Below are 26,813 nucleotides of genomic sequence, written 5' to 3' on the forward strand. Positions count from 1 at the left end.
AGAGCTGCACGGCGACCATAGAAGGCCATTAACCCATCATCAGGACTGGCATCTGCTCCTTTGTGCCAGAGCTACAAAATGACCTCCAGCAGGCCACTGTTGTGTATATGTCTCTGACCAAACCATCAGAAAGAAAATTCGTGGCCTGAGGGCTCGACACCCTCTAGTGGTCTCCGTGCTCACTGCCCGGCACCGTGAGGCCGGTAGAACATCAGCTGTTGCCCTGAGCTTTTCACAGATGAGAGCAGGTTCACCCCGAGCACACGTGACAGACATGAAAGGGTCTGGAGAAGCCGTGGAGAACATTACGCTGGCTGTAACATCGTTCAGCTAACGTACAGACCTCTACAGGCAACGGCACCCTGACTACCATTAGGTGTCAGGATGAAATCCAGACCCCACGCTGGTGCAGTGAGTGCTGGGTTCCTCCTCTCTGGCCAAGTCACGTGCTGAGAGTATGCAGGTAGATTCTAGAGGATGAAGCAATCACTGCCACTGACTGATCCCCACACAGTAGGAGTACGCCCCGATGTTCTCACAAATGCATGCTTCCAGCACATCGGGGCTGTCCAAACTACTCAGGACCATTTTCTGTTGCTGCAATGACATTTCAGAAAAACTGACCTCCTGCATCACTTTTTCAGGGTTTCTTTGAATTCAGCCCTCTGAAGCTTGATCATGTTCATGTGTTTTATTTTGTTCCTTCTGTCTTCATTGGATGGTCTCTTCAGCCTCCCGCTTCCTGTTTGTTTTGTTCAATTTCCTTCTCAACTTTGGCAAAAGTGCCAGAAATGTCGTCTGTGTAATAATTAGTGTGCAGTCCATAAAAGTAAATGGCCTGTATTTATATAGCGCTTTACTAGTCCCTAAGGACCCCAAAGCGCTTTACATATCCATTCACACACACATTCACACACTGGTGATGGCAAGCACAGCCACCCTGGGGCGCACTGACAGAGGCGAGACTGCTGGACACTGGCGCCACCGGGCCCTCTGACCACCACCAGTAGGCAACGGGTGAAGTGTCTTGCCCAAGGACACAACGACCGAGACTGTCCAAGCCAGGGCTCGAACCGGCAACCTTCCGATTAAAAGGCGAACTCCCAACTCTTGAGCCACGATCGCCCCATAAAAGTAAAGTAAAGCAGACACATGAACCAGTTCAAATTATTCCAAATTTCTTTTAATAAATAGAGTACATGTTTTTAGAATCATGTTCACACTAAAAAGGGTCAAAAGAGCTCATCGTTATATCATTTTTCTTAGTAAGAACAAGGCAGGCACTTTAACCAGCTTATGGTGAACGGGGAACAACAGGAAGGAGGGCCGTGTGCGTGCACTCGCGCACACGTGTTTAAAAAAACTCAGTAAACAACATATATGTTTCATCACTGTAAATAATATCATCATAGAAACTAAAAGCACATCGAAACCGAAGAAAAAGAAACACCCACAACCAGAGCTCGCAGCCGGACGCCGAGAGGAACGAAAACCTGCCGCCGAGCGTTAGAGTCTCATTTACACGTCCAGTTTGGTTTCACGTCCCCACATCTTACAGCCAAAGACTGAAACAAATACGGCATCAGTTAGAAAGCAGTACAGCGGCGCGGATGTGCAGTGAGGGAGAGGACAGAAGCAACAGTCACACTTGGAGTCTGAACACAGCTTCAGCCAGACTCATTTTCTCTTTTGGATTTTAAAAAAATATGATAAATCTGGAAATGTGGCAAAGCAGCAACTGGACCGCAGATGGAAGGTTTCGGCTTTATTAATAAGAAATTAAATTCACTGCTGAAACTGGACAGAGCTGAGATAAAGAGCGCTGTGCGATCTCACTAATTACAGCCGCTGCAGTTTCAACAGCCGAGCACGTTTTCAGTCCTGACGCCAGAGCAAAGATTCCCAACCGCAGGATTCAGAGGCGTAAACGTCTGAAGACTTAAACTCTGTGGACGCACAAAAGTCGACAAAGCCTCGGGTGCTTCAGGGTTATTTAGTAATCATGGTTGAATTTTAGGCTTATGTGCAAGTCTGAGGATCAGATAACATGAACAGGAATCAAAGTAAGAGGCACCGATTCACATCAAGCCATCTCAAGGCGCTTTAAGATAAAACCCAGACGATCAAACAATCCCCTACAAGCAAATAAACGGAGAGAAACTCGTTTTTGAACAGCTGGAGGCCTCCAACAGAGCCAGGAGAAGGACTTGACCTTGGATAAAAACAAAGGACAGCAGAAGCTTTCTGTTAAAGCCCATCTTAGATTTTTCACCTCCTTGATCAGGCTTCACTCGCTTAAAACAGGCCAGAGCGACGCGTTTTACCACCAGAGGCGCTTTTCTTTCTTTCAAAGCTGCGCTGGAGTCTTGCTGATGTTTGGAGCACCTTGGCGGCTACTTAGCAAGCTAACTGGTAACGTGCTGGTGCTGAGAGACAAATAAAAAAGCTTGCTGGTTTGGAGATACCAGTTAGCATGCTGGAAAGAAGAAGTAACCTCACAGACGTTAGCAGCGTTCTCGAAGGACGGTGATGAGAAACTGAAATAAACCTTCACTGACTGCAGCTTTCAAATAAACTTCTTTGGTTAAATAAGCGCTTAAAAAAGGAGGTGGAAACGCTGCAAACAGAGGTCACGACACACTTGACAAACGGAAGTTCCATCATAGCCTAAATTTACCGGTTATTTGAATTCTTATTACAGTCATTCCGAAAGTGTGCGCCCCCTGGTGGACTCCAGAGGTGCTACAGTATGTACAGTCACATATTAATATAAATGTATTTCTTTATATAACAAGTGATTTAAAATTGCTAATATGACATGGCCAGTTAGTGATATCACTCATTACTCTGACCTGAATTTACTGCTCGGTGCTGAAGTTTCACACATTGGAGCCAATTTGATTTTTGTATTTTTTTTTTAAATATAATTTTTAAGCAAATACATCACTTGTATTTTGATTTTTGGTGAAGATTTAAGATTGGGCGTGCGCCATGTGAGTTTCCCGTCTTTAAACGGGCTGCAGCACACTTCACTTTGGGAATGCCTGCTTCATTAAAGAGCTTTAAATCTTCCATAGCAAACATGAAGCAGATGATTGTCTTTCATCGCAGAGGCTCTAAAGCACTGTAGTCGCGGTGACCAAATATGAAGTAAATGAACTAAAGCTGGAAGCTTAATCAAATCTATCGGGGGAGGCTTCTGCAGAGGCGTATTTCCTCTATTTTCCTTCAGACAAACAGCTATTATTTTATTCTCAAGGCTAGGCCGTCCTTCTGCATTTCAGGGATCAGAAGCCACCCAAAGTTTCTCAATGCGGGACTTTCCCTGCAGCAGGATCACCCGTGGCGGACACAGATGCCTGCATGACCCTGCTGCGTGACTTGTGTTCAGTGCTGTCTTATGAAAGAGACAGACCAGCATCTTTTCTAATCTAAGAAAATGACACATTTTTCCATCACTGACGACGGGAAATATTCAGTAAGCGTGACCTCTGGAAACCTGCTCATGAAAGCTGGCCGCTCAGCGACCTCTGCTCAGTGAATCTGGACCTCGAGCTTCTCTGCGCGAGTTTAAAATGAAAAACACCGAGATGTGGGATTAGTCAGTCTCTCAGTCAGTCTTCCATGCTGCTGGAAGCAAACACACAAACTTTGGTGCATCACAGGAAGTGAGAGTCGCGGCGCCGCTGAAACGTGTAACAGCAAGCCGTGTTTGTCGTTTGCCTGGAGTGACAGACTGTAGGATACAAGGGAAGACAAGGAGAAGGGAAAACAGCGGAGGAAGGTCCCATCCCAAAAAAACAAAACAAAGAACTGGTCCCAGGAGGTTCAGCAGGACACGCAGAGTCTGACAGTGTGCACAAGTGTGTGTGTGTGTGTGTGTCCATTAGAGTTTGTCAGAACAGGGTTATGTGCACATCTTGATCCTCAGCCAGGAGGAGCTGGGACCCGGAGACGCCGCTGGGGCTTCCCCACGCCGGCTTGTCCTCCTCTTTCACTTTGAAGGCTGCAGCGTCTCCTGCAGGGACAGGCGGGAGCGCGCCGGGGGAAGGGGCACCATCATGGACTGGACCCCGCTCAGCCTCCAGGGGAGGAGGCCCAGGAAGTTGTCCCGATGGCGCGTGTCCAGAGCGAGGCTGAGCACTCTCTGGGGACTGCGAGTCTTGGGGTTCGTCATCGACTGGGAGGTAGAAGGTGGAGGTGGAAGGGGAGTGGTCACTGTGCTCCTGAGGAGACGGAGGGAAGAGAAGGAGGAGGTGAGGCAGAAGCGGTGACTATGAATGACAGATGGAGAGATGGATGGATGGAGGGCTCGGTGGGTGGATGGATGAGTGTGTGATGGAGATGGAAAAGAGGAAACGCTGTCAGAGTCATTCAGGCCCGAGCTTCCCATCAAGCTGCAGCTCAGCCACATTATTTTTCTTCCTCTACAGAAAACTGAAAGTCTAAACTAAAACTTTGCTGCTAAAAACTTGACGTTTCCTACATTTTCTTCAAAACAGCATTAAAACTAAAACTCCGTGTCTTTGTGTGACCACATGTCCTCGTCAGCTCCCTGGATTAAAGTAGACTAAACTCCTGAAACTGCTCTGGAAAGTATTGACATTAGACTCCTTGTGTTGGCTCAGGAAAATGTAAAGCTCGAGTCACAGAATCAGTGAAAACGTGGAGCTTACAGCCAATTTAATCGGAAACATCCGGATCAGGCTCTGTGAAACGAAAGCTGCTCGCTTGATATTAAAGATGCTCATCAGTCATCACCATCTTCTAATCCTTATTTTAGATTAGAATCAGACCTGATTGATCAGCCTGCATATTTAGGGTTCCCATTAAATACACAATAATCCCTATTGCTAGGCAAAAGTAGCAGACAGACAAGTGGCAGCAAAAGCAAAGAAGCTTCCTCAGTGTTATAATAATAATATTAGTTGTTATTAGGCAGTGCTTGGACAGTAAGCTTTCAGGGAGGGTGCAATGAACACTGTAAAAGATGATGATTAGTTACTCTAGCAAGGACAGCTTACAGAGGTGAAGCCAAGGACGTTCTCTTTGATGATTTAACAGCACGGGCAGCCACATTAAAGCACCGTGACCTTCTTTTGCCACTTTAATGGAGAGAGGGGGTTCTAAACACTACAGTACCCACAATCCTCCAGCTGGCTAACCTGCTCTCAATGGACAAACAGTTACACACGAGTGAAATGCTGTGAGTTTAAACAAGGCTTCATGCAGATACAAGCAACACGTACGAATGGGTGGCGCCGCAGCCGCCAGGGAGCAGGGCGGGATCAAGCAGCAGGTGCAAAGAAGCTGAGGCATCGGGGCTTGGTGATTGGACGATGAGCAGCAGCAGGCGGAGGAGGAGGGACAGGAAGAAGGCGGCGGTGGGGCTCATTTGGGGAAGGTTAGTACGTCACTGTCACACCTTACTCTCTGTAAGGCAAACGCGCGCGCGCACACACACACACACACACACACACACACACACACACACACACACACACACACACACACACACACACGGAGGAAAAACAGAAAGACAAAGTGTTAGCGGGATAAAAAAGAGAGACTCGGGATGAGTTAGGCTCTTGTGGAGTCCTGCTGGGAGTCGGGAACGCTGTAAATCTGAATCAGGAGTGAAGAATGAAACAACGTGAAACCCTCAGAGATGATGGTGCAGGTGGTGCAGGATGATGTTCATGAGCGGGTGGAGCTGAAGTTTCTGCCTACACGAGAGCGTGTTGGATCAATAAAAGAAAGACAGAGAGACGAGCTGTGATGTGAGAGGATGGACGTGTTAATCCAAGGCAGTCGATGGAGGACCAGAGAGAAAAGTCAACGTGTTACGAGGAGGACGCTGCCAAAACAACAGTGTACGAAGAAATCGTCAGTGTCGATGTGGAGGAAGCATCTCAGCCTGTGAGCTACAGTTAAAGGTCAAAGGTCAGCTGATCAACTCAATTTCAGAGTTTTTTCCAGCTGCATCAAGCTGAGGGCAGCACGACTGTGACTGGACAACACTGTGGCACAAACCCATCCACAGGATATAAATATGTAAGGAAGACTGGAAATAATCTGATCATCTAGGTTGTTAATTTTTTTATCATGAGTTTAAGTTCAGTCTAATCTGGATGTGAATCATTCAGAAGGTCTGAAATGAAGCGTCAAACCCAAAAACCCTGAATTATTCCATAAAGTGTCTTCTTCATGAACAAAATGCATTTCGATGAAGGCAGAAAGAAAATCTGAACTTTCACTATTTAGAGCCATGAGTCACAAAGTGCAGGCTGTCACCCCCTGGTGGGCTTTAAGGGTACTGCACAAGGGTCTACATGGGTCATTTCCAATAAATTCAATTAAGTATTTAATTAGATTCAGATACCATAATCCTGTAGAATAAATCTTAAACATTTAGATTTGAACAAATGAAACAAGGCTATGGATTTAAAATCCCTTTTTTATTACTATTCTTACTTTTTCTAACCTGTTTTTGATACTGAACTAGTCTTATATCTTTTCATTAGCTGAAAAGAACTTAAATCAACAGAAGATCTGAATAAATCACATAAACAGGAAGGAAATACTTGATTTTTATGCTTCTGTGATAATCAGAGTTCTGACTAAAGGTTTGGGTGAGATCCAGGCATGAACTGTAAACTCTCAAACTCTGAATGTTTCTGAGATTCATCCAAACGCACAAACTATCCAGCTGCACGTGCTGCAGGCTCCAGATGTGGCTACAAAGACCTGCTGCTTGAGCAACAGCTGGAGTGACTGTTCAGCCTGGCTGTAGCTTTAGGATGGATGAACACTACAGCGTCGACGCACAGAGAGCTCAGAGTGAGGAAGGACCACAACGCGTCTGTTGTGGTGCGCAGGGTGAAGGCTCGGTGAGGGGGAAGCTGTGGTGAATGGGTCGGGGTGCAGGGGTTGGGGGTAAAGGGCACGGGGGTCACATACGTGCTGCATTCACTGCTGCAGAATGGCGTATACCTCTGTATACAAGGACTGGACAGCCTTCTGGCCTGACGGATCTGAAAACAACAGTTTACAGCACAACTCAGTTACAGCGCGGAAGAGAGCTCCTATTCAAGCGAAGCCACACATCCACCCATCCATCCATCCATCCATCCATCCACCCATCTATCCGTCCATCCATCCACCCACATATCCATCCAGCCATCCACCCACACATCCGTCCATCCATCCACCCATCTATCCGTCCATCCATCCACCCACATATCCATCCAGCCATCCACCCACACATCCATCCATCCATCCATCCATCCATCCACCCACACATCCATATATCCATCCATCCATCCATCCACCCACATATCCATCCACCCACACATCCATCCATCCAGCTATCCACCCACACATCCATCCATCCATCCACCCACACATCCATCCATCCATCCATCCATCCATCCATCCATCCATCCATCCAGCTATCCATCCATCCATCCACACATCCACCCACACATCCATCCATCCATCCATCCATCCACCCACCCATCCATCCATCCACCCACCCATCTATCCCTCCATCCATCCATCATCCACACCTTACACAGACAGAAACCAGCCAACCTGCTTTTATTTCTTGTGACAAACATCTGTGTGAGGTGTGATCCAGACATTCTGAGGACAGCTCAATTAAAAGTTGCTAATCCCCCTTCAGGGTCATGGTTACTGGAAGTTTAGGGCCAGTGAAAAGAGTGAGGAGTCTTTTGGAATTTTTTCCCAGAATTCTGAGAAAGAAATCCCCAAATTCCCCCATTTTTTTCAGCGGCTGTAATCCTCTTCCGGGCAGGTTCACACAGCTTCCAGCTCTGCTGCTGTTTGTGAAATCTGTGCTCGGACGTCCCGTTCTGAACACTTGCACTGTGCAATCGGTGATTTCACCATCAGTCATGGACTTCTGCTTTGGTCGGCCTGAATTTCCTCTGATGGGGGGACCTCTGACTACAGCTGAGCAGTTTTCACTTGGAGTTAATAGTTTCCAAACTTAGTTATAGCTTCAGGCGAGGAGCGTTACCGGGAGAATGGCGGGTTTTTATAAGGTCTGATACACTGGAGCAGCAATCACAGATGCACAAGTACAAGAGGACATGACGGGACTTTCACAGAGAGATCTAAGATAACAGCTGTCCAGAGGTGCTTGTTGTCTAAGCTGTCTGTGGTCTGCTTCTTCCACCAGTTACAAGGGTAAAGATAACAATGTTGTTTTGCATCAGAAACCTTTAAAATGTCTGAAATCGACGTCTTTTAGAGCTTTTCCATAAACTGGTTTGTTTTTCTCTTACAAACCAGTTTGATTTCCACTCCAGCTGTCATCACTGGCAGAATCACCACTCCTCTTCATGTCAGTCTGGCGTCTGGGTCTCATGTGAAACAATATTTCAGGTTTTGAACAAACTGTATCTGGTTAATATTGCAAGTTAAAAAAAGTCAAAAAAGCCTCATTTGCTACAAAACAAGGAGGTGTCCTTTAAATCCTTCCAGGAGTTTACCGCTGCGTTAAGTTAAAAGACTTTAGCTTCAGACTGTGATCCAGGTTGGTTTCAGTAATGCAGACGAGCTTCGGTTTGAATGTTTATAGTTTTTTGTAGTTTGGGAAGGAAACTCTTTAGGTGTGTGTGTGTGTGTGTGTGTGTGTGTGTGTGTGTGTGTGAGAGCGAGAAAGATTTAACAGAAATGCACAAAAACACATGCATCAGTCACGGTCATCATCATCTGTGAAAGTGTCACAAAATCACGAGCAGGGTATTAAAATCACAAACACACAAATGACTTCACACTCAGTCTCATCCCGAATGACAGATTTACAATTAAAATATTCCCACACTGGGTTAAGCACCCAAATCATCTGAAGATTGTTTTGTTAATAAAAATCTTTGAATTAATTAAAGAAATCTAATAAAGGTTTACAGAATTATAGACCTCATTAAGCTGCTGCAGTGCTGTGTTTCTGCCACATGGTGGCACTGCTGCACTCGCTCATGCAGCCACATGTTGCTGCAGCGTGAAGTGAGCAGGAAGAAACACTTCATATCATTTTAAAGACCAATGAGAAGAAGGAATGCATCTTCAATTATGGCAGCATCTTTGTACCATCTTAGTTAAACTGAATTATTCATGTTCTAAAACTGCTACATCTGTCCTGCTAAATCAAACTCATCCTTTTCCATGTCACCTAAACCTCTTTTACCAAGTAGCTTCACCTGAGATGATACGTACAGTGTTAGCGGAGCGCCCGGGACCGCGCTGGGCCACGATGGCGCCTGAGATGGCCTTAATCCAGCTGTGCATGTCCTCTGGACTGTCAGCCTGACAGAGAGAAACACAGGAATGTAAATGAATGCACGCTATGATTCTAAACACGTACATATGACATAATACGGTGACTTTAACTCGATTAAACAAAGTCTTCCTGTCAGTAAATCACTCCTTCTCAGTAGTTGAGTTAGAAGAGTTGGAAAGAACAAAGACGACCAAATGTCCCATCAGTACATCCTCATCAGTATCTCATGTGGAGACAGCGGAGAGAGTAAATCCTTCAGAAGATGGAGGCGTGGAGCAATCATCCAAATGTTGAATCTAATTTACACTCATTTGGCTCAAAGCAGAACAGATGAGACAACGGTGCAGAAAGAGCTTCTCCTGACTGATGACCGCGTCCTCCTCATGCGTGTTACCTGTATGTAGAAGGTTCTTGAGCTGGTGACCATCTCGAACAGGTTGTCCCTCATCATGTGCTCGCTGGAGGACACAGAGGAGACGTTTTAGTGAACTTCCCCTGAATCAACCCAAACACAGAGCTGACAGGGAGGCTGACTGACCTCTGCTTGCACTCCTGCACTTTGTGGATCTCCTTCAGCGGGATGGCTCTCAGCGGCTCCCTCTCCTGAGACGACGGAGGAGAGGAAGTACATATCAAAAGCATATTTAGTGTCTGCGTTTGATTTCATTTAAATTTTGTGAGAAAAAAACCTCTGCTTAAATCTTTGCTGTGGTCAGTCGAGTGAACAAAACGTCAGTCGTCTCACAGCGATTGGAAACGCGACTCTAAGTCAGACGTTTAGATAGCCGACACAGCTCTGCAGCGCGGCGGCTTCACTGCAATCAAAGGACGACTCACGCCACGGCTGAGCTGACGAACTTTCATATTCACACTCTGTCAAACCACAGAAGGCAGTGAGCGGCATGCTTTTACACTGATCAGAGATCATCACCTCGGCTTACACCAACATACATACATAACATACGCAGCAAGGGTGTCAAACGTAAGGCCCAAGGGCCAGAACCGGCCCAGCGAAGACTCTAATCCGGCCCACTGCAATAAAATGTGAACGAGTGCATCAATTTTAGACTTTTAACTGTATTTTTGAATCAATAAAGACCTCGCCATGGACACTCATGGTGCACCAAGTAGTAAAATAATCGTTAAACAATTAAATGACAGAAAAGTTCCTCTTTTTCTACTATCCACTCTGCTACAGACGTTTTTGATTATTTTACAGTGGCTCCAGGGTTAAAAAAAGGCCATGTGAGCAATGAGCTGCCAGAACATTGACTGTAATTTTACACATTTATCAGGTAGAAAACTGAGATGTATTGTTGAACCTGCACTTATATTTCATGTATTAAGACATTTCAGGGATTAAATGTTTGATGAAATGTCTTTACGCTGTCAGAAACACCACCTTCCCTGGTTTGGCCCAGTTAAGATCAAACTGGGGCGCATGTGACCACGATGGAAGATTAGTCTGACATCCCTGATGTGCAGCATCACCTGGCTTAACGAGCTGCCTATAATCAGCACTTGGCGACGCTAACTAAGTAAATCACCTATAAACGGTGCTCAGTGTGTGCTATTGCTGAAGGCTGGGGTTATTTGACTGTCAGATAGTTCGCCCGTGTGTCATTCGGATCAGCATCCATGAAGACACGCGTGTGCTGATGATATGCATGATCTAAATGCTTGATCGTGTCGGTCTGTATGACTCGCAGTCAGCGGCGATAGCATGCAAACAAATGTCCTCTGCAGCAGCTGCACTCACTCAGGACATGATTACACATAAAAAGGTGTGAACACTCAGCCAGACACACATATATGTACGCACACACACACACGGGGTGTGCCCATATATGTGCACAGACAGGCCGTAGTTAGGGCTAATCTGTCCACACGTAGATGACATGAGGAGGTATTCAGGACGCATGCCTCTGCATGTGGAGACACGCAGCAAGTTTTGCAACAAGCACAGATTTTTTTCACTCTCTTCTTCTTCAGTGTCTGTTTGGGAGCAACGTGATGCGTCTTTGAGCACTGATGTCACCGTGTTTGAGCTCTTCACCGTTTCCTCACCATGTCAGTTTTGTAGTAGTTGAGAGAATTTTCATCCAGGACGAAGTACCGCCTCTTCCAGTTCTTCATCTGAGAGGAAGAAGCAAAGCACGTTTCAAAGTTTCTGTTTAGCTGCTTTCTGTTTTATTTTGAAATACAGTTAGGTTAGTTCTACGCCTGCCACTTCCTTCTGTTTTCTAACATTTTTGTGCCGCACCTGTACATACGGTGTATTTATAAGGCACCAGACTGTATTCTTACTGTGGTTATTGTTCATTTTTGGAAAGAAATATTTTCTGTTAAAAAACATTATTTTAATATGGCAGGTAACTGCAGCGAAAGGTTTACTTTGTTTTTCTAAGATTGAAACCAGTGACCGAGTTATTTTCAAAGATTTTACTCTTCTGAACATCGACTGTTGCTCATTAATAACACAAAAGTATTTTTATCTGATTACTGTGTGAGATTTTATCCAACCAAACGTGATGGTTCATTATGACGACACTGAATAACCCTGAGTGTGTGTGTGTGTGTCTCACCACAGCTCCTTGTTTCACACAGTATCCCGCTTTGATGATGGCCTGATCCTGCGCTCCTCTGGACAGGAAGTAGGGCATTTGATTCTGAGCCCGCTTTACGCCTCCACGATCAGCTCCATTGTGCCCCTCTCCCTGCTCCTTAAACACACACACACACACACACACACACACACACACACACACACACACACACACACACACACACACACACACACACACACACACACACACACACACACACACACACACACACGAACATTAGACTTCATCTGGATTCATTTTACGGGATTTTCTCACATATATAAAACACTGAAGTCTTAAAGTTTCAACTGATTTCTAAAGTCGTCCTCTGCTGAAGAGTTTGTGGACTTTTTACTTCCACACTGAGCCGTGTCCAGTCAGCACGTCCACACTTCATTTCTCCAATTCAAACTGCTCTGAACACTCGGTTTCACACAGTTTTTTTTTTTTTTTACTTCTGACACCCGGTGATGTCATCGAGAGGGGATACCCCTACCACGACACACCGGCCACCTGCCAGCCCATTGATCCAATCTTGCGTTTTGAGGGGCAGCCAATCAGAAGAAAGCTGAAAGACTTTAAGAGGGAGGAGCTAAACGTGTTGTTTTCACACAGAGGATGAACTGAGGGGCAGCATGAAAGCCCGGTGTAAAACAAATAAGGATTATTATGAACTCTGAATCATCCAAAGCTACTCTAAGAGAGTCCAAGAATAAAAATAAGACGACAGTCAGCGATGATATTTTTAATCCATGCATTCTTCCTGTTCTTGTCATTGTTTTCAATGATATATTACCCATAATGCAACTCCTCTGACTGGGGTCGCTAGTCTCAATCATAAACAAACGATGGATTACAAAGATTTTGCAGTTTTACTTCCTAAAACCGGCGTAACAATCACAGATGTGCAAAACTGTCAGAGGTCCCCTTTAACAAATAAAAACAAACCTCAGCTATCAGCAGCTAAATGTCGATGCGCGTTCCCCTCGATATTTTTAAAACCTCCGACTCATAATTAAACCAGCCTTAACTCGCCTGTGTTCCTGCGAGCTGACTCATATTTGCAGCTGCATACCAGCACAGGCAGGACCGGACCTGCCGAGCTGCTCCTGCCGCTCGCAGCTGTGAGCGTTACCTGAGTGGCCGTGATGATGGGGACTCCTCCGATGATCTCAGTTTTGTAGGAGACCTGTTTCACGGTTCCAAGCAGCTCCTGGGGAGTCTCTGCGTGGGTGTTGTGGCCCTCGCCAGGCTTTGGCACCTGAAAACAGAGCAAAAAGGCTCCACATCTCACTATTTTTAAGAGCTTGGGCTTTATTTCACCTTTTTTCTTAACTCTCTGAATGTTATTTATCATAGGAATTCACATTACATTAGCAATGCTAATTAAATAGAGATAAAAGCTATTAGGATCAGTTATTGGCTTTGGTCTTAAAGAGTGACGATGGTTATTTTCACACCTTGAACTGGAGCAGAGGTCTGAGTCTGACAGGAAGCTCATTCTGCAACCAGCATGTTACATATGTACCATTCCTTTAAAGGAGAGGTGCTCACAGCTTAAAATAACAAGCAGACACCAGAAATTAACTTTAAAATCAGTGCTGTTTTAGACTCCTTCCTGGACTCTGATAGATGGAAAAGGAATAAACGATAAAAGGATGGGTGGTGTGAATCTGCCACTCCCAGCTAATCATTTTTCAGTAAGCAGTGTTACTGCTGTGATGGGTATTACTTTTCCCACTATGCTCCCTCCACCCCTGTGATTTAATAACCTCGACTTTGTAGTTTAGCAGCCAATACTGTAACACCCTGCGTGTTAAGGCACTAAAGCCTCACAGGAAACATGACATTACACGTACAGGTGGTCTAAACTGTATGAGGACTGACCTGGTGACTAGTTATAGAGCTGTTGTTAGCCTAGTATAAGCACATCAGCACAGGGAAGACATGACGAGGATCGCTCTCAGTAGAAGCAGAGGTAAACACTGAAAACAGACTTCAGACTTCAGCCAGAGCGTCTGAGGTTATTCATCCACAGCATGGCGTCGGTCAGCCTATTCTAGCTGCTACTGAGACTGCACATAGTGGCATGACATCTGCTGGTGAAAACCACACTGTGGTGTAGTTTTGGCAGCAAGTGCGCCTTTCTGCTTAGCAGCCGGCTAATGCAGTAATCTAATGCAGGTGGCCTGCTGGGTTTTAGCGTGTACGACTGTCAGTTTTTACCACCAAAACTCGAAAGTCAAAATCAGGAGCAAAGTGATTTCAGTGGTTTTTAACATCTCCTGTGCTGACGTGGATGTACTCCGGAGAATAGCCCAAGGACCTTAGCGCTGGTATAAATGGTACAGAGCTGTGGCGACGTCACTGTTTGCACATAACCCGACCAATGCTGCGAGTCCTTTAGTGAGGCTAATGCACTTGCTGTTGTCGCCCTTGCAAAGGATGGTGCACACAAAAAGGAAAATGGCATCTGCTGACACAAGCGACGTCTCGGTGTCATTTCAGCTGGCCGTGCATCTCTACAGGACCCTCCATTTGCAACCCAACAGATTTTTGCCCGCCTGCTCAACTCAGCAGCGGCCAGCGCAGCACGTGCGTCGATATCGGCGCACGAGTTCGGAGATTCCTTGATTATAGAGAGGCAGGGAGTTTGAAAAGGTGAAAGTGTGCACAGAAAACTTGTCAGCTGACTGCAGACCACAGCAGCTGCAGGTGGCTTTAATGCTGTTGTGTCTTTACACGCTGCTACGCCTGCACTGATCTTTATCACAGTGGCCTGATGTGTAACTTTCCATTTGCTGCAGCCCGAGGCTGAAGACAGAGCGACACACAACAAGAGGACAAACAGGGTCAACGATGGATCTGTGTGTGTGTGTGTGTGTGTGTGTGTGTGTGTGTGTGTGTGTGTGTTGCTCACAGTAATCTTGATGGCATTGTTGAGAACACTGATCCATTCTACCAAATCCTGCTGGTCGTTGGCCTGTAGGTAAAACTTCCTCATTCCTGCATTTATAACTGTGAACGAATGAGAGGGAGAGAGAGGAATGTGTAAGGCTCGAAAGCACAAGAGGAAGAAGAGAAACGAGCTCCATGGGTATCTAAAAATATCGTCTTATTTCTGTTTCAGAGCCAGAGGATGTGTGTGTGCCATTATCCCATCCAGATGCAAATACACACACAGAGGTCAGGTCTTTGTCATTGTACAGTTTCCTCCTATTGAGTGACAAAGGCCTACTGTTTGACAGCAGAGGAACAACAAGTAGCAAGGGACAAAAGAGAGGAAATAAACCGCACAGATGAGGAAAAGAGGGAGGAAGGGAGTGAGAAAGAAAAGAGGTAGGGCAGAACGACGAGGAAGGAAGGAAACAAGGAAGGATTGAGGACAAAGGAGACTGGGAAGGAAGTGAGGAAGGAGTGGGGTCTGAGGGCTCTGTGCAGGCCGGTTGTGTTCTCGTACACAGCTGTTTGCACACAGGTACATTGTGATGTTGAAACAGGAAAGGGACAATCTGCTGCCACAAAGTTACAAGCATGCTATTGTTTAAAACGTCAGCGTGTTGGAGCACCGATAGTTCCTCTCACTGGAAACAAAGCCACACACAAACAGGTCAAAAGCAAAGCAAAGAGAAATGTATGTGGCCAGAGTCACTACGCAGGTAAAGAGGAAGGAGGCAGAGAGACGCAGTGCAGGGTGAGAGGGAATAAAGATGAACTTACCAAAGCAGAACTCTGCCTTTGGTCTTTGTTTGGTGGCATCATTGACCTTAGCGAGAGAGAAGAGTAAAGGGTGAATGTGTCAGCACAACCCACCAAAAACATGAACCCACTCATCTGTGATAATTCTATGCTGCTAATGGCAGAGTACGGGACGGATAAATCCTGGCACCGCTGTCATTTAGCCGATGTAAGGTGGACTTGTGGCTGGGACAAGACGAATGTGGCCTACAGAAAACCACACATTTGGGAAAAACTCAGGAAAACGACATCCATCCATCCATTCGCTTCCGCCTATCCTTTTCAGGGTCGCGGGGGGCGCTGGAGCCTATCCCAGCTGTCATAGGGCGAAAGGCGGGGTGCACCCTGGACAGGTCGCCAGTCTGTCGCAGGGCCAACACACAGGGACAGACAACCATTCACACTCACATTCACAGCTAGTGGCAATTTGGATTATCCAATTAACCTATCCCCACAAACTGCATGTCTTTGGACGGTGGGAGGAAGCCAGAGGGAACCCACGCAAACACGGGGAGAACATGCAAACTCCACACAGAAAGACCCCGGCCTGATGGTGGAATTGAACTCAGGACCTTCTTGCTGTGCAGCAACAGTGCTAACCACCGTGCCACCGTGCTGCAAACGACATATCATACTATAAAGATGCTACACTCACAGCAGTGGTCTGAATCTTAGCTGTCAGACTCCAGTTTGTTCATGTAAATGGAGAGTTCACACGCTGAGGTTAATTATGGAGTTCCACAGGGTTCAGTGCTGGGACCAGTTCTGTTTACATTATACATGCTTCCCTTCAGCAGTATTATTACAAGGCACAGAAAACATTTTCACTTCTATGCCCATCTTAGAATAAGGTTTAACTTCCTGCTTCAAAATTCATATAAAAATGTGGTATCTAAACAGATGCTAACTCTGGATGGCATTACCTCGGCCTCCAGTAACACTTTGAGGAATCTCGGCGTTGTCCTTCAATGCACATATTGAAAAAACTGTAGGCTTGCTTTCTTGTATTTGTGCAACATCTCTAAAATTAAAAAAGTCCAATTTATTATTAATCGCTGGCTCTCTTCCACAGTGTATCGTCTGTCCTGTCTCCCTCACCTCACCCCCAACTGGTCGTGGCAGATGGCCGCCTCTCCCTGAGCCCTGTTCCTCTGGAGGTTTCTTCCTGTTCTGAAGCATCTATTTACTGTGTGACTTTCAAATGAATTTCTGAATTTATTCGGTTGTTGTGATATAACATTTCATTTTTTTGAGTTTAAAATCCGGCTGACGCCACAGGAATTCGACAGGCTTTAGGATAGAGTCATGAAAAGGAAGAGGCGATAATCCAGCAGATGTTCTGTTCAGTCTACAGCTGGTACCAAGAGAAATCACACGGCAAAATAACAACGGATTTTACAGATTTAAGCACGTTTGTACGCACAGAGAGTGCAGGTGAAACGGTGTGTGTGGAAGAGTGAGGACTAACCTTGGAGATGTAGGAAAGATTGAGAGAGCCCACATTTCCTGCATCTTTGGGCAGATTCTGAAGAGAAAAAGCACAAATGTACACAAATGTATAAGCATCAGCCATTCGTGATTGCATCGAGAAGACGTAGAACTAACAGAAGTGAACAAGGTCGTAGCGCTAGCATCACTGCTGCCTGCTATGATGGAAATCAACAACAGTATTTCCTGCGTTTATTTACAGATTTCACAACATGATATTTAAAAACATTAATTATTCTTTTTCTTAAATTTATGATCTTAAGAAGAGTTTGCTTTTTTCCCCTTTCAGTAATGTTCAGTAAAAATGACAAAATAATGTAAAAGACGATGATGTGGAGTCATAAGAGAGCTTAACTTCATCCAAAGAGTCAGATATGAATAAAAAAAATGGTCAGAACTGGTTTCAGTCTTCTCTGATCTCACAATACTTGTTATAAACATCTATGTGGGAAGATCATCTGGAAAATACCAAAGCTCTGTGCGCTGGCAGTCCGACCAGCTTTCTGCATGAGGATGCGACGAGTTTTAGAAATTCCCCAACAGTAGGAAATCTCAGTGCTATCGCTAACCTGTTTCTGTTCTGGTTCCCGTTTGTCTGCTTGGTTTCATGCAGAGGTGAGACTACTCAATCAGATTTCAGATTTGAACAGTGAAGCCAAGGAGGAAGTGCCCTAATCCTGCATTCTTTCTAAAGTAACCGTTGCTTAACAAAACCCTTTAATGAAGTATAAGGTGCAGAAAAGCCAAAGTGTAACGTCCTCATATGAGGGGGGAGGGTCTCAGGGGGCTGTACGGCTCCAGCGCCTCTGAAAAACACATCAGTGGTGTGATTCACGTGTCTGACATGTCCCTTCATCACAATGAGCTCGCACACAGAGGAGTTCATTTTGACTCACTCCCACACACACCATCCTGCTGCACAGCAGAGTGTGAAAGTGAATTAAAATGTATTCCCCGGTGCAACAGCGTCTACTTCCTCCTGTTGCAAAAAAGCAGTGGGCTTCAGAGTCACGGGCAGAGACGTCTGCAGCACCTTTTCAGGTAGTAGAAAAATGCAGAACAATACGAGAGCCGAGCTTCACGGTGTCAGCGCACGACAACAGAAAAATGCTGCTGTAGCATAAAGACTTTGATGCTTCATGCAGCTGATTCTTAAGGTGCATCTAAAATATGAGCTGTGCAACAATGTGATGGATTACATCCCTGAAGCGATTCAAGTCCCTGCATGATGATTTTCACGAGCTGTTTATTGCCACTTGGAGGTAAGAAAACCAAAGTCAATACCTGTAATGGCTTCTGAACTTCAAAATAAAAGGCCTACATTTATGTTCTTACTACACACCCCAAGACATCATGACCCAGACCTCAGATGAAAACACCTATAAAAACAGTTTCTTTTCAGATGATAAAGATGTTTTCAGCTCATAAACAGCCTTACCTGGGGGTTATCCATGTACCACAGCAGGCTGCCCTGCTCAGTGTCCAGGATGAAGTAACGGCGCAAGAACCTGCCGCTGTTCTCATTCTCCTCGATGTCCAGGAAGCCGCAGAAGCGATTCTGTCGGTCCACGTAAGGCATCGCAACCCCGACCAGCTCAGCCCGCTCTGGGGCATCACAGGAACTCTGCACACACATTTAGACACAAGTGTCAAGGCAGGTTAAAGGTGCTAGGTTTGGAATTTATGACTGATCTATGGCTGATCTATGACTGATCTATGACTAGTGAACAATGCACATTTCTTTACACTGCTGACTCAGTACAGACATACGGGTCTAATTAACAGTGGTTGGCAGCTTGGGTGTTTTTCTGTTTTTACAAAGTCTGTTGCTTTTCTGTTTTATCTTATTGCTAAACTTGTATCCCAAAAACATGTAGAGAAAGTGAAACAAGTGAAAGTTTGTGTTCCATTTTTCCAGTAAGGATGGGAAGACTGGTTTGCCTGCCAGATCTGGTTTTTCGTGACGTCCAGCTTCCAGTTTGCAGCTGAGTAGGTAAAAACTGACAGGAATGAGAATTAGCAAGTCTGACGTCACTCTGTAGTGGGAAGGAGTTGCTGCTTTAGGTGGAGGAGTTCAAGTATCTTGGGTTCCTGTTTGTGAGTGGGTGCTGCAGAGCTCAGTCCTTCAGCAGGAACTCATGGAGAGCTGCAACTCCTCCACAATAAAAGGAGCCAATTAAGTTGGTTTGGCCTGGTTCTGGAGGAGGTCTCTTCCTTCTAAAGGGGAGTTTTTTCTTTCTACTTTTGCCAAGTGCTTGCACATTTGGGGCGTTCTCATTTTTTCTTCTTCTTTGTATTACTGCATCGTCTTTACCTTTCCACATAAACTGCTCTCTCTGTGCACTCTCTGTCCCCAAAGTTTTTTTAATGTTTCTGAAGGGTCACTCTTCCAGTGGGAGTGGACTTTACTGGACTGCATGTTTCACCTGCTTTTAACTGTAACCTCAAAGTTTAATTTTAAATAAAAAACAATTACAGCAATTTACTGCCGGCTGCTAAGATTCATGTCTTTCAAAAGCCTCAGTCCCCTCCGAGTTTCTACTGGCAGGTAAGTTGCTGAAACGCCTGCAGCCTTTTCATAGCTAATGAAGCCCAGCAGATAAGGAAGATAATACTAATCCAACCTTCACTTTCAGAATCTACTTTTTCTTCACCAGTTTCCTTCATGCATAGTGCATACCACTGTCTTTAAGTAGGGGAAACATGAACGCTCATTCCTGTGCAGAATCCTTTGTGCACCTGATTCCTTTCATACATAAATGACAGTTTTCTTCACATCAAATACACAACGTGTCATTGAAACATGCAGATGTAAAGTGTGGTTTGTCACACTAAAAACTTTCAGACACACACACACACACACACACACACACACACACACACACACACACACACACACACACACACACACACACACACACACACACACACACCCTTGTCTTTCCATTACTTCAGAGGACATTCGATTGATTTACATTCAACAGACTTAACCTTAACTCTACTGATCCTAATCCAACCCTTACCCTAATGCTGCCAGGACTTCAGGATGAAAATTAATGATTTACATTACAGGGACTTGTCTTTTGTTTCCATAGAGGCTATGCAAACAGATTCATGCCGTGACAATATGAGTAATACACACACACACACACACCCTAAGAGGTAAAAGACTATTGTTTTCCATTTCCAGCTCTGTGATTTACTCTCACACTGCAATGCCAGAATCAACATGTCTGCTGAAATCAATCATACAGACATTTATTTTGTGTCTTCACCCCAGAGCGGCTTCAAACCTCACCATGTATCAACATTTTCAATGACTGGTTTAATTGCCTTGAATGTCTGGTCCAAACTGAACTTCAACTTTGCTCCAGCCATCAGGAGTAACGAGATTTTTGCATTTCACGTTTCTTATGTCATGTCCAGCTTTGCTCAATTTTCCTTTAAAGCAGGAGGAAAAGCCAAACGTGTTCCCTTTCTTTCCAATTGCTGCCTGAGCATTTTGGCCAACAAAGAGTTTTAACACCCAGATTCAAGTTCAGATACCTGCAAAATTCTAGTTTAGCTACTCCCACGGGTGTTACAATAAATACATATTATAAACATATTCTCACATTCCCAAGAAAAGGGAATATACAACATTAAGCCAAGTTACAATTACAATTAAATTATCTAATTGGTTTCCATCTGAAGATGATATATCTGACTTAAGTATTTCTAAAAAAAAACACTAAACACGCAGTTCTGCTTTAACTTTGGACGTAAACAAAGATGAAAACTAACCTGCAGCACTTGAAAGGTTAGTGATGCCTGGTGACCTACAGAGCTATGGTTAGGCTAATATTCACATGTTAGCATCTAAAAAGCAGATAACAAAGATGGATGTTGAGAAAAAAAGATGTTAACGACCCACAAAAAACTCTCTAAACATAGTCCAACTGCTAACTTAATTTAGTACTTGAGTAAACATTTTCCTGAAGAGTTTAAGGCTTCAATCGCTACAACAATGATGTTCGTTTTGTCATTTCTGCAGACTTAAACAGGCAATAAGGCCGGGCATGCTTCAGGGGACCGACCCCCAGATGGTGTCCAAGGAACAATGGTGTGACTTCAGACAAGAGTAGGTGAGCCTTGAATTTTTTGACAGCCATATATCACATGCTGTATTCTGCATAATGTACTGTACTGTATCAGTACTTTATACACAGTCACTTCCCCTAAAATACTGCTTTAAAAAATGTGTGTCAAAGGAAAACCACAGCCCATTCCCATTATTGCACAATGGTGGGAATTATTAGAACATAACACATCAAAGGCCCTGATTGACAATAAAAGGGAAATAGATCATTTTCTTAAATGGAAAACTGCAATTTGCCAGTGCAGCTAACAAAGCGACTGACTAAGAAGTGGGGGGAAAGCTAAAGCTACTGGAAGCTGGAGTGGGGATGTCAGTCATTTTCAGAGTGTGTTATCTGGGTAATGCTAACATAGCGCCGAACAAACTAAACAGCCAGTCTGAAAACAAACATTCCCTCTGAGACAAACTTGGTCTAGTCAAGTCTGAAGCAGACGCTGCAGGACTGGTCCACTGAGCTGTGTCTGATAAGACGTCGGAGGCAACCTTTATGCTAATGCGTTGGCATAAAAGAGTCGTGCACGGTCAAGAAACCACAAAAGACAATCAAAAGAACAACTGATGGCACGCTAGATGACTCTGATGTTATTTTGAGCAGAAAACAGGTGTGGCTTCAAATTAGGGCAGACAGTTTGCTGTGGCTTGTGCACAAAAAGCCTGAAAACCACTGCTTCAGGGTGTGACTACCCTGTCGCTGACGAGTCACCGCTGTATGAGTGTGCAATTTCCTCAGTGTCTCAGGCACACCCACCCATCATGGGATGAGTAAAATTTGGTCCGTAAAAGCAGACTTTAAGCCAAAAAAACAGCAGAAGCAGGTTAGAAGTTTCACAGGGAGGCGGCTCGCTGTCACAGAGCTCAACTTTGTGGTTTTCATTTTCAATTTCAAAGTGAAAAAATCCTGTTGGAACAGTTCAGAGCACCGCCGAAGGATGAATATATCTTACACCTGATTTCATGCCTTTAGATTTCTTCAACTTTCTTTAAATTTGGTGAAAATGCCTAAACAATGACAAACTTGTATGAATATTAGTTTAATGTACACGGTTGACAGTGAGGTGATGCTACAGTTTTAAGGGGGAATGAATCTTGAATGATCTTACAGTTTTAAGATCTCTATTGACTTAGAGATCAATAGAAAACATGAAGCCATGAGAGTTTTAGAATAGCACAAAAATCAGAAAAACAACTAAAAATTAGCTTTTTTTCCACTTTAACCTTTTGTTTGATTAAAGGAAAATAACATAACGCAGGAGTTGCTGAAAGACAGAAAGCTAGCAAAGGTACGGGAATGCAATAAGTGTGAATGAATGTTAGCAATGCAAGTCCATCCATTCATTTTCTTCCACCTACCCTGGTCTGAGTTGTACAGCAGATAAGTGGCAGACACTCATAAGGTTCTCTTTCTAAAAAGTCTCTAAGAGCTTCATACTGTTGCCTTTCCTTCCTCAGCTAACAGGGGAAGTATTGGTGTCACCAGTTAGGACTGTTTGGATGAGTGTTAAAAAACACAAACGCAGTTCCTCGAATTTTCACTTTGAATTACTTGAGCAAAAAAAGATTTGGGTTATTTTTGGAAATGTGCAAATATTCAGCACACGAGTAGAGAAGGAGTAAAACAAACTGGGATCAGGTAAAAGAAACGGCTCAGTGCAAAAGTCTCGAGACACCCCTCATGCTTCTTACAATGTCTTCAGCCATCTGTGAAACACAGTGAAGGCTCTGTAACAGTTTGATGGCAGCTTTGTCAAAACTGATGGAATTATGTAATCCCATTACTGGAACTGAAGAGCTCTGAATGTTCTTGGAGAAGCCTGGGGAGATATTCCCGAAGACTACTTAAAGAAGGGACAAGAAAGCCGCCTCAGAGAGTTCAGACTGTGTTAAATAATAAAAGAGGTCATACCACATGTTGACTTTCACTTGTCATTCATTCATGCAAGCTCTCAAATTCAACAATGGCAGATGCAAAGCTTCAAAACCATAATCCACAGACCAGTAAGTGATGTCACGGTGGCTATTTTAAGTCCACGGTTTTTCCGGCTCAGCAGCTCCTCAGTGATTGAAATCTTAAACACCAAAAAACCCAGTGACACTCAGGTAACTCCCCCTTCGTTCGTTAAATTAGCACAAATTACAGAGAATTAATTGTTCTGTGTTAAATCTGTGTTGTACTCTGAAACCCTACACTGTAAATAGAAATATAAGCAGATGATGCATCTCCATCGAATTATTCCACTGTCCAAACTACTAGAAGAGAATGGATCGACTTGAAGGCAGCAATTCTACCACCAACTAGTGTTTTGGTGCCAACACAGCTTTTCCTTTCTTATTATTTTGCATATTTATAACTACATAGTAAGTATTGGGCGATCGTGGCTCAGGAGTTGTCAGTTCATCTTGTGATCGGAAGGTTGCCGGTTCGAGCCCCGGCTCGGACAGTCTCGGTCGTTGTGTCCTTGGGCAAGACACTTCACCTACCGCCTACTGGTGTTGGCAGAGGGGCCGATGGTGCGATATGGCAGCCTCGCCTCTGTCAGTCTGCCCCAGGGCAGCTGTGGCTACACCTGTAGCCTCCACCAGTGTGTGAATGTGAGAGAAAAGGGCTATATAAATGCAATCCATTATGATTATTATTATTATTATTATTATTGGAGCTATTTGCTTAACAGTATTCACATTTATAAGGTCTACAACTGAAAATTATTAAGCCCCTAATGATGATTGTCGTAAAAAAAGAGTGTGCAACACCCTCGGCCTCAGCTAGCTGTCTATGGTTACCCTTGTGACAAAGTAATTAGCTCGCTCTGAATTAGCAGGTAGATTTGTTAGCTAAGCGTTTCTTATTAATTAATAAAATACTGATATTTGGTGTCCCTGTATTGATACTATAGCTGTGTTCTATATGACAGGAAGAGCAAACAGTACATGGAAATTACTGATGGAGGTTAAACAGCAGCTTTAAAATCCTGACCCAAGATTCTTTTTTAAATCCTCCACAACGATATTTTTCACTTTCAGTTTTACGACGTGCAGAAGGCTTTCTGTTGAGATCACAAGGTTGATGTACTGTTACTGTAAACTTGTTAAGAAGTTACATTCAACTGCTACTTCAAGTTCTCAGGGGAAAACACGGCTATTCTCTTGTTCTCACATCTGACTGATGATGTCACAGTACATACTGCTGACCTGATGACCCCTAACTTTGACTTTAAAACTTCTGTGCTTATATAGGACTATAATTTTTGATTAAGCAACAGAATAGAATGAATGTTTTTGTCATCGTACAGGTGTACAATGAACATCTGCCCGAGTGATGCATTCAAATACGGCACATCAAATAAAAACTTTATACAGACCCTACAAAGACTTCCTTTATGAAACAAATAAAATACATGTATAAATAAAAGAATGTAATAATTTAAAGTAAAGGGAAAATAAAAAGTATAAATTAAAATACACACAAAGGAAGGACAAGAAGTGCACTCGATTGGACACTCTTATCGATATTCCACAGAAAGCTCTGAGTCTAAATACTCGTTTCACGACCTGAACAATTATTCAGAACAAAAAATTATTCACTTCTTCTCGTGTAAGAACATTTGCATGAAGCCACAGGGCAGCACGTAAGCCTAAAAATACCTCCTAATCTTTTTAATACTAATTTTCTACATTGTATTTATTTCAGATCAGGTATTCTGATTTCCTCTGGGCCTTCAATATATAATAACTTGTTTATCAAAAAAGATGGAAAAACTAAAACAAACAAAACAGCCAAAATGAGCTGAAATCAAACAAATAGTAAAACAAGAAACTAAAGTAAATTAAACATTAATAAAGTTAAAGACAGAAAAAGGAAAAATAAAACATAAAGGACAAAATAAATCTGAAAACACGATGTAAGAGCTGAATAACATAAGTAGCACAAATATTAAAAATCAAGTACACTAATATATAAGTAGTGTTCTTGGTCCCTGTGCCACCCTATGAGAATCCTACAGTCGCTCCTGGTAATATATGAACCTTTTACAGACAAAGCTGAATAAACCCTGATTTTACAGCTCTTTCACCTCATGAATCAGATCAACCTGGATCAGTTAAGGTGTTTCTGCTGTGAATCCGCTGCTTTTCATTTCCCGTGTTTGGTACAGATATAATACTCACGGTGGTAAATATACCTATTAAACTGTCACCAGTGCTCAATTCCTCCCCGTGGAGCTCAAACTGTAGTCACAGGCCTAAAAACATCGACCCATTTCCTCTCCCGCCTACATTAACCGTCTCTCCGACAGCCTGTGGCCCTGAACCAGGCCGCTGCTGCCCGGGTAAACCATCCCTACAAACACGGTCTGACCGTCTGGAGGCAGGAAAAGCGACGGATTTCAGGTTTACTTACACAGTCCGGCTCAGTCCGAGTCCAGTGTGGCAGCTGTCCGGCACCAGCGTCAAGTTAAACCACAATAAACCCACACTGCTTCCGCTTACAGCCTTTAGAAATAAAAGCTTCTGCTGACGACCGCGTTACGTCCGTCTGGACTTCAAAATAAAGTAAATAAAGTAAATAAAGTAAACGTTTGCTTTAATTTTCTTTCTTTTGTCTGAGAATAATTTTGCTCTCTTTTTAAATTGAGCCTTTCCTACTCGATTGTATGGGATTACATTCAGTTTTATTATCTAAACTTAAATTCTTAAATTATTATTATTATTATTTTTTAATACTGATGAGATATTTTATTTTGTAATTGTGTTTTATTGCCTTTTTATTAATTTTTTGTTACTGTTTTCTTCACTGTTTTAGTTCCTGTAACACAGACAGCTGATGTCATCTTACCTCATTGAAAACCTTGATGATGAGTTTAATGCACAAAGTTTAAATGAAACAATTTTTCTAATTTATGGGGGAAATGTATTTTATGTAAAGGGTGCTAATGGGGAGGCTAATTCATGTTTTCCTAGTTTACAGTGATTATGGGGGAAAATCTGCTCAAACACTGTTTTGCCAAATGTCAAATTTCTGCTGTAAAGAAGAAAAACCTTACACTATGTCATATTTTATTCACATTTATTTTTGAAATTGCAATACAGTCCAAGACAGACAAGTGAATGAATCAACATAGGTCTACATTTCTTTCTTTATTAAAATTTTCACATATTGTTTCCAGTGCTCATAATTCATAGAAACATATAAATGTAGTCCGAATTTTGTCTGAATGGTCACATTTCTGCTTTTATTTTGAAGGGAGCATAGATGTGACACATTCCTACTGTTGGCAGCTTGATCATGTTGCAGATTTCCAGCCAATCAACTGAGATGAAGTTTTTTTCCCTCCTCGTCTCTCGCTCTCTTTGCAAAGGATTATGGTAGATGCACAGAAACAATAACAGAGCTGTAAGCACGGAGGCCTGTGCAGCAGGATGTCAGCAGGTCAGCTGAAGGACAGCGAGCACAGAGTCTGCGACGTGCTTAAGAGGGGCTCTTCAGCAGGACGTATTTATCCAGATCTATGTGCACAAGGAAACGTTTCAAGCTGTGATATTA

The 26,813-nt window shown here is 43.7% G+C and overlaps 1 protein-coding gene across 7 annotated transcripts; it reads right to left on the reverse strand.

Annotated features, from left to right (window-relative positions):
- Positions 1 to 1,161: 1,161 nt before the first annotated feature.
- plekha1b (pleckstrin homology domain containing A1b) lies at positions 1,162 to 25,755 on the reverse strand. 7 transcript variants are annotated; one of them, XM_085417187.1, is made up of 13 exons: positions 25,671 to 25,755; positions 18,578 to 18,763; positions 17,120 to 17,176; positions 15,634 to 15,679; positions 14,834 to 14,931; positions 13,049 to 13,174; positions 11,893 to 12,024; positions 11,375 to 11,443; positions 9,846 to 9,910; positions 9,702 to 9,765; positions 9,244 to 9,333; positions 6,961 to 7,034; positions 1,162 to 4,226 (listed from the first exon to the last, which is right to left on the reverse strand). In XM_085417187.1, the coding sequence occupies exons 2-13, from the start codon at positions 18,716 to 18,718 to the stop codon at positions 3,995 to 3,997; spliced, it is 1,194 nt and encodes a 397-aa protein (XP_085273313.1). In that variant the 5' UTR covers positions 18,719 to 18,763; positions 25,671 to 25,755; the 3' UTR covers positions 1,162 to 3,994. The 7 variants fall into 7 exon arrangements, 6 of the variants coding, with proteins under 6 accessions (XP_085273313.1, XP_085273312.1, XP_085273311.1 ...); XM_085417186.1 differs by having other exon boundaries at positions 11,893 to 12,030; XR_014913101.1 differs by lacking the exon at positions 6,961 to 7,034 and adding an exon at positions 5,250 to 5,433 and having other exon boundaries at positions 4,087 to 4,226; positions 11,893 to 12,030.
- Between the last annotated feature and the right edge of the window lie 1,058 nt (positions 25,756 to 26,813).

The sequence above is a fragment of the Rhamphochromis longiceps genome, linkage group LG8, assembly GCF_057381845.1.
Source record: "Rhamphochromis longiceps isolate RC_006_pf linkage group LG8, R_longiceps_female_GT1.1, whole genome shotgun sequence".
Taxonomy (NCBI): domain Eukaryota; kingdom Metazoa; phylum Chordata; class Actinopteri; order Cichliformes; family Cichlidae; genus Rhamphochromis; species Rhamphochromis longiceps.